Below are 16773 nucleotides of genomic sequence, written 5' to 3' on the forward strand. Positions count from 1 at the left end.
AGGACCACATCATCTGCAAAAAGCAGAGACCTAATCCTGCAGCCACCAAACTGGAATACAATAGTATTGTACATGGTAATTGAGATTTGTTATATATTATATGAAAATATATTATAATATATCACTATCTATATTATGTACTATATACACAGTATGTAAATATAACATATATGTTATATTTTATATTGCTACCATGGTACATTTTTAGTCTACTTTATATCTGCATTATCCTTTCCATCCTTTGTAACCGAGCTACTGTGTGGAACAATTTTCCTTGTGGATCAATAAAGTTTGTCTAAATCTAAGTCTAATATCTAATTTCACATCATACTAGCATATATAATCATTTTCACAATAATTAATCATGAAAAATCCAACTATTGTTGTATACTACAGGGTGTCCACCTAAAATGTGACGTTTTAAAAGTTTGAAACCAGAGAATAGTGAGGAATAAAGAAGACATTCGGTTATTCAAAAATGACATTAGATAATTAAGTGCCACTGTCACCATCCTAGCACCCCATTACTACTCAATAAAGCTTTGGCAGCCCAGTGATTACTCCATTCAAGAATAAATTGTAATAGAAATGAGTTTTTTCTTGTATGATCAGAACAGTTCTATCTCTCTTTTGTCCTCAGGTGGTGTATCCAGGTGTTGCCCAGGTAAAACACCATAATGGACTACATGTGTGGGCCCCTGCACTCTAATGGAGAAGGGTCATAGCCAAAGGGGATGGCTGTCTTCCTGCCTGATTGGAACTGATGGACCAAGGTAGAGGGCCCACAGAGTCCTGCCACCCACCATCGCCTCTTCTGTCACACATGCGCATGAACACCAGCGTACTTACCCCGTGGTCTATTATTCAATTTAGCTCTTTTAATGACGAGCGAATTAGGCTGCCAGAAAAGATTTGCCTTCCAAGTGCTGTTGCACCATGTATAATACTTTCTTCCACCTTGCATGATTTAGGACGTGGCCCTTCAGAAACTGGAATCCAGTGAGTCCGCGGAATGAGTAATGCAGTACATGAACTTCATTACGGAAGAGTTCTGAGATGATAAAAACACTCAAAGCACTGCTGAATGTGTTGAGAAGTACTGTGTGTGTAAAAATACCTCAGATAGAAGAGTGGCATGACGAATAACCTTTTATTTGATTAATATTAAACATAAAGTGCACATGTACCCCGACTACTGCCCGAATGCAGCTGAGATAGGCTCCAGCGACCCTCCCCGACCCAAAAAGGGACAAGCGGTGGGAAAATGGATGGATAAAGTGCACACAAGAAAAGTTCTACCAAGTACGTCTGGCATCTAATGTTCATACTAGCAATGTTCACACTGGCCTAATTCGTAAAAAAAAAGAGTGCGGGTACTTTCCTGGCCCGCCCGCAGTCCAGACCTGCCTCCCATTGAAAATGTGTGGCGCATTATGAAGCGTAAAATACGACAGCGGAGACCCCGGACTGTTGAATGACTGAAGCGCTACATAAAACAAGAATGGGAAACAATTCCACTTTCAAAGTTTAAACAATTAGTTTTCTCAGTTCCCAAACGTTTATTGAGTGTTGTTAAAAGAAAAGGTGATGTAACACAGTGGTGAACATGCCCTTTCCCAACTACTTTGGCACGTGTTGCAGCCATGAAATTCTAAGTTAATTATTACTTGCAAAAAAAAAATAAAGTTTATGAGTTTGAACATCAAATATCTTGTCTTTGTAGTGCATTCAACTGAATATGGGTTGAAAAGGATTTGCAAATCATTGTATTCCATTTATATTTACATCTAACACAATTTCCCAACTCATATGGAAAAGGGGTTTGTAGATTGGAATCATCATAGATCTTCTTTAAATGTGTTTATATAAAAACTAAGCTGCTTTATGTTTCACATTTTATTCCGTTACTGTAAAAAGGTTCGGACACACCGTGATTGTTGCACCCATGATGGCTTCAGAAAGGTGAATATTTCCTGCCACAATTTTTGCATAATTATCAGCTAGAAGTGTAACCCTAATTGCACATTTAATGAACTCCAACTTTGTTTTTGGCAATTTTACCCACTGTGCTCAACCTTGCATTGCATCCTACCATTCTGGGAAACAAGGCATGTCCACCCAACTGCACAGAGTTATTAAATCGCTAAATCATACAAACAGTTTATCCAGCTGTGATTGGAGTTGTTGAGCCATCACAATCGCAGACACGTAGGAAAAAAAGCCAGCGAGGCAGGCAATCGGATCCGAACGCCAGTCTCAGCACTACTGGAGAAATGTGCTTCACTATATTGAAACTGCGATAATGTATTGAAAATTATAAACAAGAGTAGACAGTGTGATACTACAGTGTTTCCCACAGGTCAGGCATCTATTTAGTCAGCCACCGATTGTGCAAGTTCTCCCACTTAAAATGATGACAGAGGTCTGTAATTTTCATCATAGGTACACTTCAACTGTGAGAGACAGAATGTGGAAAAAAATCCAGGAATTCACATTGTAGGAATTTTAAAGAATTTATTTGTAAATTATGGTGGAAAATAAGTATTTGGTCAACCATTCAAAGCTCTCACTGATTGAAGGAGGTTTTGGCTCAAAATCTCACGATACATGGCCCCATTCATTCTTTCCTTAACACGGATCAATTGTCCTGTCCCCTTAGCAGAAAAACAGCCCCAAAGCATGATGTTTCCACCCCCACGCTTCACAGTAGGTGTGGTGTTCTTAGGATGCAACTCAGTATTCTTCTTCCTCCAAACACGACGAGTTGAAGTTTACACCAAAAAGTTCTATTTTGGTTTCATCTGACCACATGACATAAATATTTCATAAATATCTCAATTCAATTCAATTCAATTCTCCCAATCCTCTGCTGTATCATCCATGTATCTATTTTGGTATAAACTCAACTCGTCGTGTTTGGAGGAAGAAGAATACTGAGTTGCATCCCAAGAGCACCATACCTACTGTGAAGCATGGGGGTGGAAACATCATGTTTTGGGGCTGTTTTTCTGCTAAAGGGACAGGACGATTGATCCGTGTTAAGGAAATAATGAATGGGGCCATGCATCAGGAGATTTTGAGCCTAAACCTCCATCCATCAGTGAGAGCTTTCAATGGTTGACCAAATACTTATTTTCCACCATAATTTACAAATAAATTATTTACAATTCCTACAATGTGAATTCCAGGATTTTTTTTCACATTCTGTCTCTCAGTTGAAGTGTACCTATGATGAAAATTACAGACCTTTGTCATAATTTTAAGAGGGAGAACTTGCACAATCGGTGGCTGACTAAATACTTTTTTGCCCCACTGTATATACATATTCATAAAATATTTACATATTTATATAATATGTAACTACAAGCTCCATTCACAGACAGAGTCCCATTACTTTTATGTGCGGTCGAGCGAGTCAAAAGTTAAAAAAAGAAAACAAAAAACATTATTTTTTTATTTTATTTGTGGCGGCCGTAATTCTTTCGTGGCGGGCGCCACAAATAAATGAATGTGTGGGAAACCCTGTACTACTACAACTACTACGACGACTAATAACACCCAAAAACATTTCTTTGACTTTTTTCTTGTCAAGGTTGCTGGGTGCATGCTGTTCTCGAGGGAGCTTTAAAATGTATGTGACAGCTCAGATTTAAGACACAGCTAAACACAAAGTGCGTCTGGGTATCCAAGTGTACAGCTGAATGTGTTCAATGTGGGAATTTGTGACTTCCTAGGAGCATGTATAGCTCAGACTGACATCACTGACAATGTACCCTTTACCCGGGATTTCCACCGGATGCTTAATGGCAGCAAAACGCCATCCGGCATCACCGTCTGCCCTTTATAGTGCGCACATTTTCGAAATCTCGCGAATCCGCGCGTGATCACGCGATAGGGAGAAGAACCACTAGTGTTGTCCCGATACCAATATTTTGGTACTGGTACCAAAACGTATTTCAATACTTTTCTAAATAAAGGACACTACAAAAAATTGCTTTATTGGCTTTATTTTAAAACAAAAAAATCTTAGGGTACATTAAACATATGTTTCTTATTGCAATTTTGTCCTTAAATAACATAGTGAACATTCAAGACAACTTCTCTTTTATTAGTAAGTAAACGAACAAAGGCTCCTAATTCACGCATGCAGTAACATATTGTGTCATTTATTCTTCTATTATTTTGCCAACAAGACAGTAGCTGGAGTTAAAAAGTGCCTGCCTGCAAATTTACTGTTTATTTGAGTTCGATACATTTTGTATTATATGCACAGCTATGTCATTTATTCAAAAGCCTACTGAAACCCACTACTACCGACCACGCAATCTGATAGTTTATACATCAATGATGAAATCTTAACGTTGCAACACATGCCAATACGGCCGGGTTAGTTTACTAGATTGCAATTTTTAATTTGGTGCCGAAATATCCTGCTGAAACGTCTCGGTATGATGACGCGTGCGCGTGACGTCACGGATTGTCGAGGGCATTTTGTTCCAGCGTCGTTCCCAGTTATTAACTCATCTGTTTTCATCGCGAAATTCCACAGTATTCTGAACATCTGTGTTGCTGAATCTTTTGCAATTTGTTCAATGGAGAATGGAGACATCAAAGAAAAAAGCTGTAGGTGGGAAGCGGTGTATTGCGGCCGCCTTCAGCAACACAAACACAGCCGGTGTTTCATTGTTTACATTCTCGAAAAATGACAGTCAAGCTTTACTATGGAACAGAGATGTCAAGCGAACACGGTTGGATTAGACCACACACACAAAGTACAGTGTATTATGTAGCGATCATTTTGAAAGATCTTGTTTTGAAGAGGGTTCCTTGCGAAGGGCAGAGATGGGCATCGCCACCACCTGTCGACTGGTGCTGAACAGGTACGAACATATAATCTCACTTAAACACTATTAACACAATAAAGGGATTTTCCAGAATTATCCTAGTAAATGTGTCTAATAACATCGGAATCGCTCCCACTGCCCTCTAGTCTTTTTTTTTTTCTAGTCCTTCACTCTGTTTAGACGGTTTAGCTCAGTTGGTAGAGTGGCAGTGCCAGCAACTTGAGGGTTGCAGGTTTGATTCCCACTCCCGCCATCCTAGTCACTGCCATTGTGTCCTTGGGCAAGACACTTTACCCACCTGCTCCCAGTGCCAGCCACACTGGTTTGAATGTAACTTAGATATTGGGTTTCACTATGTAAAGCGCTTTGAGTCACTAGAGAAAAAGCGTTATATAAATATAATTCACTTCACTTCACTCTCACTTAACCCCTGCGTTAGTGGAAAAGCCGCAAATGAGTGAAAGCGACAGACACGTTGCCATGGAAACGAGGACTGCAGTCACACCGCGACACCTGTCCGTCAGTAATAACATTTCCCGTTAAACCTGGACCAATTCAAACCGTTATTTTTTTTTTTTTTATTGTTTAATTTACATTGCCTCACACATTGTTGCTAACTGGAGAAATTGATTGATTATTGTTATTACTTATGATTGATTTATTCACTTAATTCTCATTTTGTTCATTTATATTTTGATTTTACTTTGAGTTAAAAATAAAAATAAAGACATTTAAACGTACATTTTTTAGGAAATCTTTTCTTGCGGCCCAGCCTCACCCAGACTCTGCATCCAGTGGCCCCAAGGTAAATTGAGATTGAGACCCCTGCTGTACGTGAAACCTTTACCCACAACTATAGATGCATAAGCATTGGCTAGTGGAGTTCCCCCTCAAGGCCACTGCCCGCCTTTCTTGGAGCAAAAGCTCATTTTCAAGATTCTGCTGTGATGGCAGAAAATCCCCCCTGTTCTCGGCCTTCATATTTAATAATGTACACTACGGCCCATTGGAAAGCAACGCCTACAAGAGTCACGGCTGAGCGATGCATTGAACTTATCATTAGGAAGATATGCTGAAGTTCAGAATTCTCAAAGTGACTGCTTTGCAGTAAATTCATTTTTAAAAAATGCAATAATAAATCACAACCATTCCATCGCTGCACGCCAGTTAAGAGCTCTTAAATACAGAAAAATCTAACGTGCGGGACGCTTTATTAAATTAGCCAACTCAAAAATAGCCTTCATTTCAGCTTTACCTTATAGTTGAAAAAGCAAAGGGTATATATTACTGTCAAAGTTTTTTTCATTTAAATATTATTGAAATAAATGCAGATAAATCTAAGTAAATAAAGGAATTTAAGTGAATTTCTCTAGTGACTCAAAGCACTTTTCCATAGTGAAACCCAATATCTAAGTTACATTTAAACCAGTGTGGGTGGAACTGGGAGCAGGTGGGTAAAGTGTCTTGCCCAAGGACACACCGGCAGTGACTAGGTTGGCAGAAGCGGGGATCGAACCTGGAACCTTCAAGTTGCTGGCACGGCCACTCTACCAACTGAGCTGTACTATATACTATTTATAAATAAAAAGTACAGTTTATTTGCTGTAATGGTGGTGATAATTATTAACTTAGAGCAGCAGCTCCACACTGTGTATGGAGTAGAGATGCGCAGATAGGCAATTATATCATCCGCAACCGCATCACCAAAGTCGTAATCCACCCGCTGTCCACCCGAACCAACAATTTATCAGAACCGCAACCGCCCGCTGAAATACATCAGAGGTCGGCCACCTTTACCGCTCACAGACTTATTTAAACCCGTTTCACAGAGTAATGAAGACAATTGGAGCCGCTAACGTTCTCGCGAATATCCAATTGGCGTTCATCCTGATGACAAGAATATGGGCGTGCTGTGAAGCCATTGCCTTTGACACCTTCAACAACATGTACAAACCGATTGTTAGTCCGGCAACATGATGTGTGTGCAGCTTCCGCAATCACACGTACAAGATTGAAAAGCATACTTGGTGATACAGAGTACACTGATGGTTGTGATATAAACAACTTCAACACTTACTAATAAGCGCCACGCTGTGAAGCCACACCAAACAAGATTGACAAACACATTTCGGGAGAACATCCTCACAGTAACACAACATAAACACAACACAACAAAAACCCAGAATCCTTTGTATCCATGACAATTCCTGAATATATTTTACACCCCCGTGCCCCCAACCCCGCCTACCTTACCGACACACGGGGGGTTTGCTGCTAGCGGGGTGTATAAAATAGTCATGAATAGTCATGGATACAAAGGATTCTGGGTATTTGTTGTGTTGCGTTTATGTTGTGTTACTGGAAGGATGTTCTCCCGAAATGTGTTTGTCAATCTTGTTTGGTGTGGCTTCACAGCGTGGCGCGTATTACTAAGACTGTTAAAATTGTTTATAGGACAACCATTAGTTTACTCTGTGTCACCCAGTATGCCTTGCAGTCGTGTGCGTGTTGCTGCGGAAGCCACACACAACATGATGCTGGACTGACAAGCAGATCGTACATGTTGTAGAAGGCCACAAAGACAATGGCTTCATAGCACGCCCTAATACTTATTATCTGGGTGACTGCCAGCAGTCATTCCAGAGAATATTAGCGTCTCCTATTGTCTTCTTCGCTTTGTGACACAGGTCTTAAATGGCTCTTTGAATGGCAAAGGATACCGATCCCAGAACCATGTTTAACAAATATTTCCGGATGGTTCAACCACCACCCGCCCGGATCTAATTAAAATCTATTTTTTCGTCATGTCACCCGCCCGACCCGCGGATAAACCGCGGATGAGACCGCAAACCGCGCATCTCTAGTGTGGAGCCACTTAACTTGAATAAAATAGAATAGAATAGACTATTTTGTCATTATATTTGCATATAACGAGATTAAGGAAACTAGATGCTAACCGCTTGTCAGCCGGGGGATGAAAAATAAATTGGGATTTGGGACATCAAAAGGCATTAATCAGCAATGGCGACCACATACTTTTTAATGTAATGTGTCCGATATTGACCAGTGGACCGCCACTATTTTCTTAAAATTGTGCAGCTATTGAAAATAAATTAAAATCATAGGCTTTTAAGCATAATTGACACTAGGTGCTGAATACATTTGAACATAACAACAGTGGATTTTTGATAATATTTTCAATTTTTTGTATTATCCTTAAATGTTTAGTTTTTTTTCCCCCAGATGCAAAAACACAAGGTACAAATACATGTTTTTATATATATATATATATATATATAGATATATATATATATATATATATATACATATACATATATATATATACATATATATATATATATATATATATATACATACACACACACACACACACATATTTGTACTTCGTGTTTTTGCATCTGGGGAAATTTTTTTTTTATGTTATTTTGGTGTTTTCCTGTAGCAGTTTCATGTCATTCTTCCTTTGAGCGCTATTTCTCGCACCTGCTTTGTGTTAGCAAGCAAGGCTACTTACATTGTCGCAATCCTTCTTTGTGAGGACATTGTTGATTGTCATGTCATGTCATGTACGGATGTACTTTGTGGACGCTGTAAGTTTTTGCCGTCGTCCAGCATTCTGTTTCTGATTACTTTGTATTCAGTTCAGTTTAACTTTCTGTGGAAGTCGCTTCCTGGCGGTCCCACTGTCAGACACGGCACCGGAGCCAAGCGTGCAGGTTCAACAAGGTTTTAATGATAATGTTTTTTCAACAAAATTTTTCTCTTCTATTAGAACGTGACTTTTCAGTCACGTCCGTATCCTCTCTCCCCTCCTGCTCCGGGCCGCTTAGTGTTAAAGGCAGCAGATGATTAGATTAACACGTACCGCCTGTGAAATCTAATCACTTGCTAGCTGTGTCTCGCCGTCAGCACTGCCACGCCGCCGCTCGATGGTGCTCTGTCCTCAGCACCATGGACAGAGGCGGTGACCTTTGCTACTGCAGGCAGCTTTCGTTTTGCATAGCCATTGCTTTTTCCCTTCCCTTTCGTTCATTTTTGGTTGAAACATTGCATAACTTTTTACCTGCACGCTGCCTCCCGCTGTGGTCTGCATATTGTGATCACAACAAACCATCCTCGTCTCACCCGACAGATTCAGACTTTTACAAAGTAATGAACAACCCGCTGTCACTTACTGACATTGAGTATTACGTGGTTACCCTGCCGAGTTGTACACAGCGCAGACACTAAGCAACGGCACATTATTTTCAGATTATAATTATTGATTTGCAAAAAAATGTTTTCGACCAATTAGGTAAAGTTTATGGACAGAATTTTGTAGGCACAGTCAAGGCATTGAAGGGATCCAGTTTGGAGGCTGCAGGATTAGGTCTCTGCTTTTGTGGTCCTGATGGCTTCATCTGGCCAGGATCTTCAGCTCTCACTGGATCAGTTCGCAGCAGAGTGATAAGCGACTGGGATGAGAATCAGCACCTGCAAGTCCGAGTCCATGATTCTCGCCCAGAAAAGGGTGGAGTGCCATCTCCGGGTTGGGGAGGAGACCCTGCCCCAAGTGAAGGAGCTCAAGTACCTAGGAGTTTTGTTCACGAGTGAAGGAAGAATGGATGGTGAGATTGACAGGCGGATCGGTGCGGCCTTTTCGGTGAAGAAGGAGCTGAGCCGGAAGGCAAAACTCTCAATTTACCGGTCGATCTACGTTCCCATCCTCACCTATGGTCATGAGCTTTGGGTTATGACTGAAAGGACAAGATCACGGGTAAAAGCAGCCGAAATGAGTTTCCTCCGCCATGTGGTGTGGTTCTCCCTTAGACATAGGGTGAGAAGCTCTGCCATCCGGGGAGAGCTCAAAGTAAAGCCGCTGCTCCTCTACATCGAGAGGAGCCAGATGAGGTGGTTCGGGCATCTGGTAAGGATGCCACCCGAACGCCTCCCTAGGGAGGTGTTTAGGCTCAAAGTAAAGCCGCTGCTCTTCTACATCGAGAGGAGCCAGATGAGGTGGTTCGGGCATCTGGTAAGGATGCCACCCGAACGCCTCCCTAGGGAGGTGTTTAGGGCATGTCCAACCGGTACAAGACCACGGGGAAGACCCAGGACACGTTGGGAAGACTATGTCCCTTGGCTGGCCTGGGAACGCGTCGGGATCACCCGGCAAGAGCTGAACAAAGTGGCTGGGGAGAGGAAAGTCTGGGCTTCCCTGCGACCCGACCTCGGATAAGCGGAAGAAGATGGATGAATGGATGGATGGAGGTGAAGTTGCATAATTTCTTACGGAAAACCAGACACGGTCACGGTCGAAAAACACTGACTTACACCGAACCTCCAAAGAAACTGAGCTAACAACAAAAGTCATACATAATAGTGAAGCACTAAATTTAATAACGATTCACCTTCAAGGCCAGTCAAGGACAAAATCATGGCGAATGTTATCGATCATAAGTCCCGTTTTACTCGACTGATCTATCAAAGATTTTAATACAGCGGGAAGAAGTCTGCATTTTTGAAACGGGGCCTCAGAGCGTTGGTCTGCGATCGTTGACTCCTGAGAGGATAAATTACCAGTCATGGTGAAAACCCAATAAGTTAAAAAATGAATGACATTTTCCTAAATTGACCTAAATTGAGCTGTTCTATTTAGGCTGCGTGGCCTCGGGCGTTGTCCATCACCGTGCTGACCCTCGTCCACCTGCATCGGCATGGGGAAGTGTGATGGTACCGGCTCTGACCTCACTGTCGGGGAAACCGAAGGGAAGAGATTTTCCTCTCACAGCCGGCGACACTTTAAACGCCCCGCGACTCTCGTTATGTGACACGGTGCACTTCGCCAGCGTTAGGCGCTAACCCTTCATGGGCTCAGAGAAGCGGTTTTTAAAGCCGCCGGAGGAAGGGAGAGGTGCAAGATGGCTACAAAGTCGTGCTTGGTCGGGCTTCTCTTTTGCTGAGGAAGTGTCATTTTTACTCCCGTGGCGATAAGGCAGGGTGAGAAGGTGGGAAAACAAAGCTGTGTAATGCTGATGGACGGATTCAGTCACGCCGCCAACAGAGCTCAAAATGCAACATCAGCAGAGGTGGACTTACTTGGGTGACGGAGAGTGGTGGGTGTCAACGGAAGTTGCTCGCCAATATTGCCAGTGAGCTGCGGCCAACTTAGTAATTACTACCTTCTCACTTTTGGTCTGAGGTTAATCCCTCCGGAGTCACTGTTGCAGCTCCCATCATCCAATTTCCATATACGGGAGTCTAAATGCATATATACAGTATATGGCAGGAGTGTCAAAACGTTTAATCCGGCCCGCAAAATGAGTTTGCAGAGTATAAAAATGGGTTGCAATTTTTTAATGAAAGAAGTGGATGTTCTAAATGTATCCACTTGATGTCGCAATAGCAATGCAAGAGTAACCCACGTCACACATGGCAGCGTCTTTAAAGTGCCCTCTGAATTGGCTGAAAATGATCCACTCCACAGATAAAATAACGAAACGGCAAGATGCAAAGACTTAAGTCGATGTGACCATGTTCTTTGAAGTAGTTAGAATTCCATGCAGCGCTCACAATTTGTTTACAACACGATGCACACCCTGAACTCCATTGTAAAAATGTGTGTGCTTTACATTGGTTGTTTGTGTTTAAATTTACCATGTTCACATTACATGACTTTTAATTCGGCTATTATTGTTGTGGTCCGCTGCCCGGATCACATTTTGATTTGGGTTTTTGAGTCCTTTTGTGTTTTCTGTTTGTTTTGGACTCTTTCGGTTCCTGGTTGCACTTCCTTAATTATCTTGTCTCCATGGTTACGCATTGATTTTCACCTGCCTTGTACGCACACCTGTTTTTGTTAATTACTTCCTTATTTAAGCCTGCCTTGTCCCGTCGTTCAGTCTTGGTCCCTTGGTTTGCGGTAAGCAACACTCAGGTGGATGTTTCCTAATTCTTGTCTCTATGCTAAGTATTTCCCTAGCTTCCATTGCGCTCGGCACGTTGCCCTTGGACTCCTTGTGTCTTTGGTAAGTACTAGCCTTAGCTTCCCGTGCGTTCGGCACGCGTTTTCTTTTGTTGATTTCTGTCTTTTTTGTACAAGTGTGGTTATTTGTTGTATTAAATCAAGCCCTTACCTGCAAGTCCTGTCTGACTGGTCCATTGCATCCTGGGGTTGAACATAACGCGCATCACTATGCGCTTTCCATGTGACAATTATGGTGTCATTTTGACATTTCCTTTGATCAAAATTGTAATATTTGAATGATGATAAATGAATGTGTTGTGGCAGTTGCGGATGTCACCAATTTGGCGGTTCAAGGAAACACTCTGTTGCTTTTCCAAACGCGTCTTTAATGGTGATCTGCCAACCTGAGAATGCTAAACGGGAAGTGCTTAAAGTTGAATGGTTTTGTAAATATACTGAGACAAAGTCCAAGTTAATTGAGTTCTTGATGGTGTTTTGAAACTGCACCATTTTTTTCCTCAGAAGTTTCAACTAACTTGAAGTGTTTTTCCAAGAGCGTTATTTGTAATGTGTACATTTTCAGCTTGTTCTATTTTTGGCCGAAGTAAGACAAAGGAAACCATTTTTAAATTGTCCTTATTTTTTAATTATTATTCAATGATTGTACCAGTCTGGCTCGCGTGGGAATACATTTTACTCTATGCGGCCCCGGAGGTTTATACAATGAGTTTTAAACCCCTGGTATATGGGCTCCATCTGAATCCAATCAAACTTGATTTATAAAGCACGTTTTATAGGTAAAAGAAATACAACACAAAGGGCGTTACAGACATACAAACAATTCCTTGATTACAAACATTCACACAGATGAGTGAATGGGCGAGTACAGAAGGGCTGGGTGAAGAATCACTATCAGACAACACTTCCATCAAACAAGCCTGATATTTCGTTTGAGAAAAAAAAGTATTTATACCAATGCTATAGATGGTGAACAGTGTGCAGCAGCAGCAGTAGGGGGGTCGCAGCTTGCTGCGTGGTTCTTTCCCCCGGGATGCAAACGGACACTCCGGACAGGACTGGCAGGTAGGAACATGATTTAATTCTCAGAACAATCAAAGAAGCACCAAAAGCCGGACACAAGTCGAAGAAAACATGTGCCAATCGCACTCGAAGCTAACACTTTGCATGGGCTAGGAGACAAGCAAAACTTACATAACCGGTTGCGTGTAGCAAACAAAGAAGCCAGGACGAGTGGGGCGAGAGAGATGAATAAATAGCTCTCCGATTAGCGGTCGACTGCAGGTGAGCGTGCCGACTACTAACCAGAGGCAGGTGAACCCAATAAATCCCCATAGAACCCAAACAAACCCAGAGGTGCACAAAACAGGAACTTAAGGAGTCCAAAAAAAAAATAGAACGTAACCTAAGCATGATCCGGGCCATGGATCCTGACAGAGAGAGCCTTATTGGACCAAAAAAGAAAAATAATAATCTGCCTGGAGTCGCAAAAAATTCAAAAACGTTTTAATTATTAATAAAGTAAGGTGAAAAAATGTCCAAAAAAAAAAACATGTATCTTGCGGTGTACACCAGGGATCAATACTGGGACAAAAACTATTCGATATTTATATAAACAAAATGTTTAAAGTTACAAAGGACTTGAAGTTAGTATTGTTTGCGGACGACTCGACTGCGTTTTGTTCAGGAGAGAACACACAGAAGCTGTTACAAATAATAACTGGAGAAAAACTAATTAGAGAGATGCTTTGACAAAAACAGAATATCTTTGAATCTCAGTAGAACGAAAACAAAGCTATTCAGTAAGAACAGAAGAGAAATAGACGGAGTAAATATTGAACGGGTGAAATAAATACAATTTTGGCGTATAATAAAACATCTTAAAATTAACTGCAAATCTGATGAAAAATATACAATATACAATAAAGTGGCAAGAAATATTTTAATAATGAATACAACTAAATATGTCTATATTCTCTATTGCTCACAAGTGTTACTATATCTGACTTATTGTGCAGAAATATGGATGAAAATCTACAAAAGTACACTTCATTGACTGTAGAGATGACTTAAAAATAAAGACAACTATAGATTGTTTTCTTTGTCTAAAAAAAAGAACAAGTACATTCTGAAAATGTACAAATCAAAATGTCATGGTTTTTGTTTTTTACACTTACATGTTGTGGTTAATAGTATTTTATTTTCATTTGTCGTTATTTATACTTTATGAATAAATAATGTGATAATGTTCATTAGTCAACTCATTGGTGTTCATTTTCAATCTATCAAGATCAAAAATATAATATCAAAATTAAATTACAGGATGTTATTTATGTAGTTTGTTCATTTTCCTCGACCGGTGCACTAATGGTTTATGTATTTATTTTTACATATTTAGCATAATTTACAAAGATGTAAAGAATTGCTATTGCGACATCTAGTGGACACACAAATTTTTATACTTAGCAAACTTATCCCGCGGGGCGGATAAAACCAGTTCGGGGGCCTGATCCGGCCCACAGGCCTTACGTTTGACACCCTTGACTTAAAGGCCTACTGAAACCCACTACTACCCACCACTCAGTCTGATAGTTTATTTATCAAAAATAAAATATTAACATTGCAACACATGCCAATACGGCCTTTTTAGTTTACTAAATTGCAATTTTAAATTTCCCGGGACATTTTTCTTGAAAACGTCGTGTAATGATGACGTGTACGCAAGACGTCAGAGGTTTTTAGGAAGTATGAGCGGTACACACACACACACAGCTAAAAGTCGTCTTCTTTAACGGCATAATTACACAGTATTTTAGACATCTGTGTTGCTGAATCTTTTGTAATTTGTTCAATTAACATTGGATAAGTCAAAGTAGAAAAATGGATTTGGGAAGCTTTAGCCTTTAGCCACACAAACACACGGTGATTCCTTGTTTAAAATTCACAGAGTTGAGACTTTACTCAGGGTATCTGCAGGTTTCAGCAAGTCAAATTTAAGACGTTTTTAAGATCTTTTTAATGCCACCTTGAATGAAATTTAAGACCGAAAAAAATAATAAAAAATCTATAAATATAAGCGATGGTTGGGGATCCCACTGTACGACAACCTCAATGACAATCAGTCAAGTTTACTTTTTGTATGTTTATTAATAAACAAACTGATAAGCACCACACTGCCAAACAGCTTATCAAAAATCTTGAGAGATCCAAAAACTTTGACATCCAAAACAAACAAACCAACACTAACACCAGTAAAAACATAATAACCGAGGTGAGGGTAAAAATAAATTACATTTGGTCAATAATAGTGCAAAACAGTATTATAACATCAACAACAAAACACTGAACACACACTCAAATGAGCCTCAGTTGAGCTTCAGCTGGCTGTTCTCATTCACGAGTTCTGCCTCTATTTTTTTCAGCTCACTTTGTATCTCTTGAAGAGATACAAAGAAAAAACGATTGAGCTGAAATCACTCACTTTTACTCAAAGACGTGCCCCGAAAAAAAAAAAAAAAAAAAAAAACTGGCCCAACAATTTAAGACCATTGAGTACTGAATTTAAGACCATTTTAGGAATTTCTAATAATTTTAATACTTTGTAAGGCCTTAATTTTAGATACATGAATTTAAGACTTTTTAAGGATCCGCGGATACCCTGTTTACTATGGATCACAGCGGACATGGATCCCGACCACTTGTCAACCAGCAGGTTTCGGCGAGAAAATTGTGGTTAAAAAGTCGCCTCTTACCGGATATCAGCTGAGCTTGCGCCTCCCGTACAGCTGCCGTCGACTTCCCCGAGACACTGCGCGTCAACACCCGGCCGTGGACGTACACTTCCGACTATCAGGTACTGTTAAATTACTAAAACACTAGCAACACAATAGAAAGATAAGGGATTTCCCAGAATTATCCTCGTAAATGTCACTAAAAACATATGAATCTGTCTCAATAAAACGCGATTGCAATTTTTTCTAGTCCGTCACTATCAATATCCTTTCATCCTCGCTCAAATTAATGGGGAAATTGTCGTTTTTTTCGGTCGGAATAGCTGTTTTTGTTGGAGGCTCCCATTAAAATCAATGTGAATATATGAGGAGCCATCAACATGTGACGTCATCGTCTGCGACTTCCGGTAGAGGCAGGGTTTTTCTCTTAGCACCGAAAGTTGCGAACTTCATCGTGGATGTTCTCTACTAAATCCTTTCAGCAAAAATATGGCAATATCGCGAAATGAACCAGTATGACACATAGAATGGACCTGCTATCCCCGTTTTAAATAAGAAAATCTCATTTCAGTAGGCCTTTAAATATTGTCTAATGATGCAAAAATTCATCATCAAACATTCAAACCATTTTTAAAAGGGAAATAAATACCTGCGATGTGGCCAACTCCATGGAGCCTGCGTACCAATCACTGCATTACTGTCTTTCCTTCACCTCTACTTAAATATTTACATTTCAATAAAGTCAGGCCAGACAAAAAAAAACAACAACTTTGAGATTTAAAGCCATCGTCCTGCAGCCAGACTGAGAAGTAAAAGTGACTCAACAATCACCGAGTAGCGACCGGTCTGGAGAGGAAAAAAACAATCCAGCAGCAGTTTGAAGTCTCCCCGTCAGCGTTACCTTTGCGTTCGGAGCGTTTCTTGCGCCTCCTCTTGTACCTGCGTCGGATCAGGCAGTAATAGGAACCCAGGTGCTGAGCGGCGTTGGTGAGGAGAGCCATGGCTGCTAAGACTGGGACTACACGCCAACTCAATCAAACATCGGTCTTCATCATCAGCTCTGACTCCACGTGACGCTCCTGCCTCCCAGCAGACAACTGAGCACACACCTGAAGCATGTCTGTGGATCTACTCTGCTAATATCTGCACTCTCTCTCTCCCTCCCTCACTCTCTCTATTGCTCATTGGCTCTCTCTCCTGCTGCGCTCACATCTCT

The 16773-nt window shown here is 40.7% G+C and overlaps 1 protein-coding gene across 2 annotated transcripts in view; it reads right to left on the bottom strand.

The window, feature by feature from the left end:
* adarb1b (adenosine deaminase RNA specific B1b) overlaps positions 1 to 16773 on the bottom strand; it is a 346819-nt gene that overhangs the window by 111945 nt on the left and 218101 nt on the right. The window contains exon 1 of one of the 2 annotated variants that reach the window (XM_061918460.1): positions 16459 to 16693. The exons of the other annotated variant lie outside the window; for it this stretch is intronic. Within the exon in view, the coding sequence (XP_061774444.1) occupies positions 16459 to 16558 (100 nt within the window). The 5' untranslated portion in view covers positions 16559 to 16693. Of the gene's footprint in view, positions 1 to 16458; positions 16694 to 16773 lie in introns of those variants that run through there. 2 annotated transcript variants of the gene reach the window in all.

This window comes from Nerophis ophidion, linkage group LG13, assembly GCF_033978795.1.
Source record: "Nerophis ophidion isolate RoL-2023_Sa linkage group LG13, RoL_Noph_v1.0, whole genome shotgun sequence".
Taxonomy (NCBI): domain Eukaryota; kingdom Metazoa; phylum Chordata; class Actinopteri; order Syngnathiformes; family Syngnathidae; genus Nerophis; species Nerophis ophidion.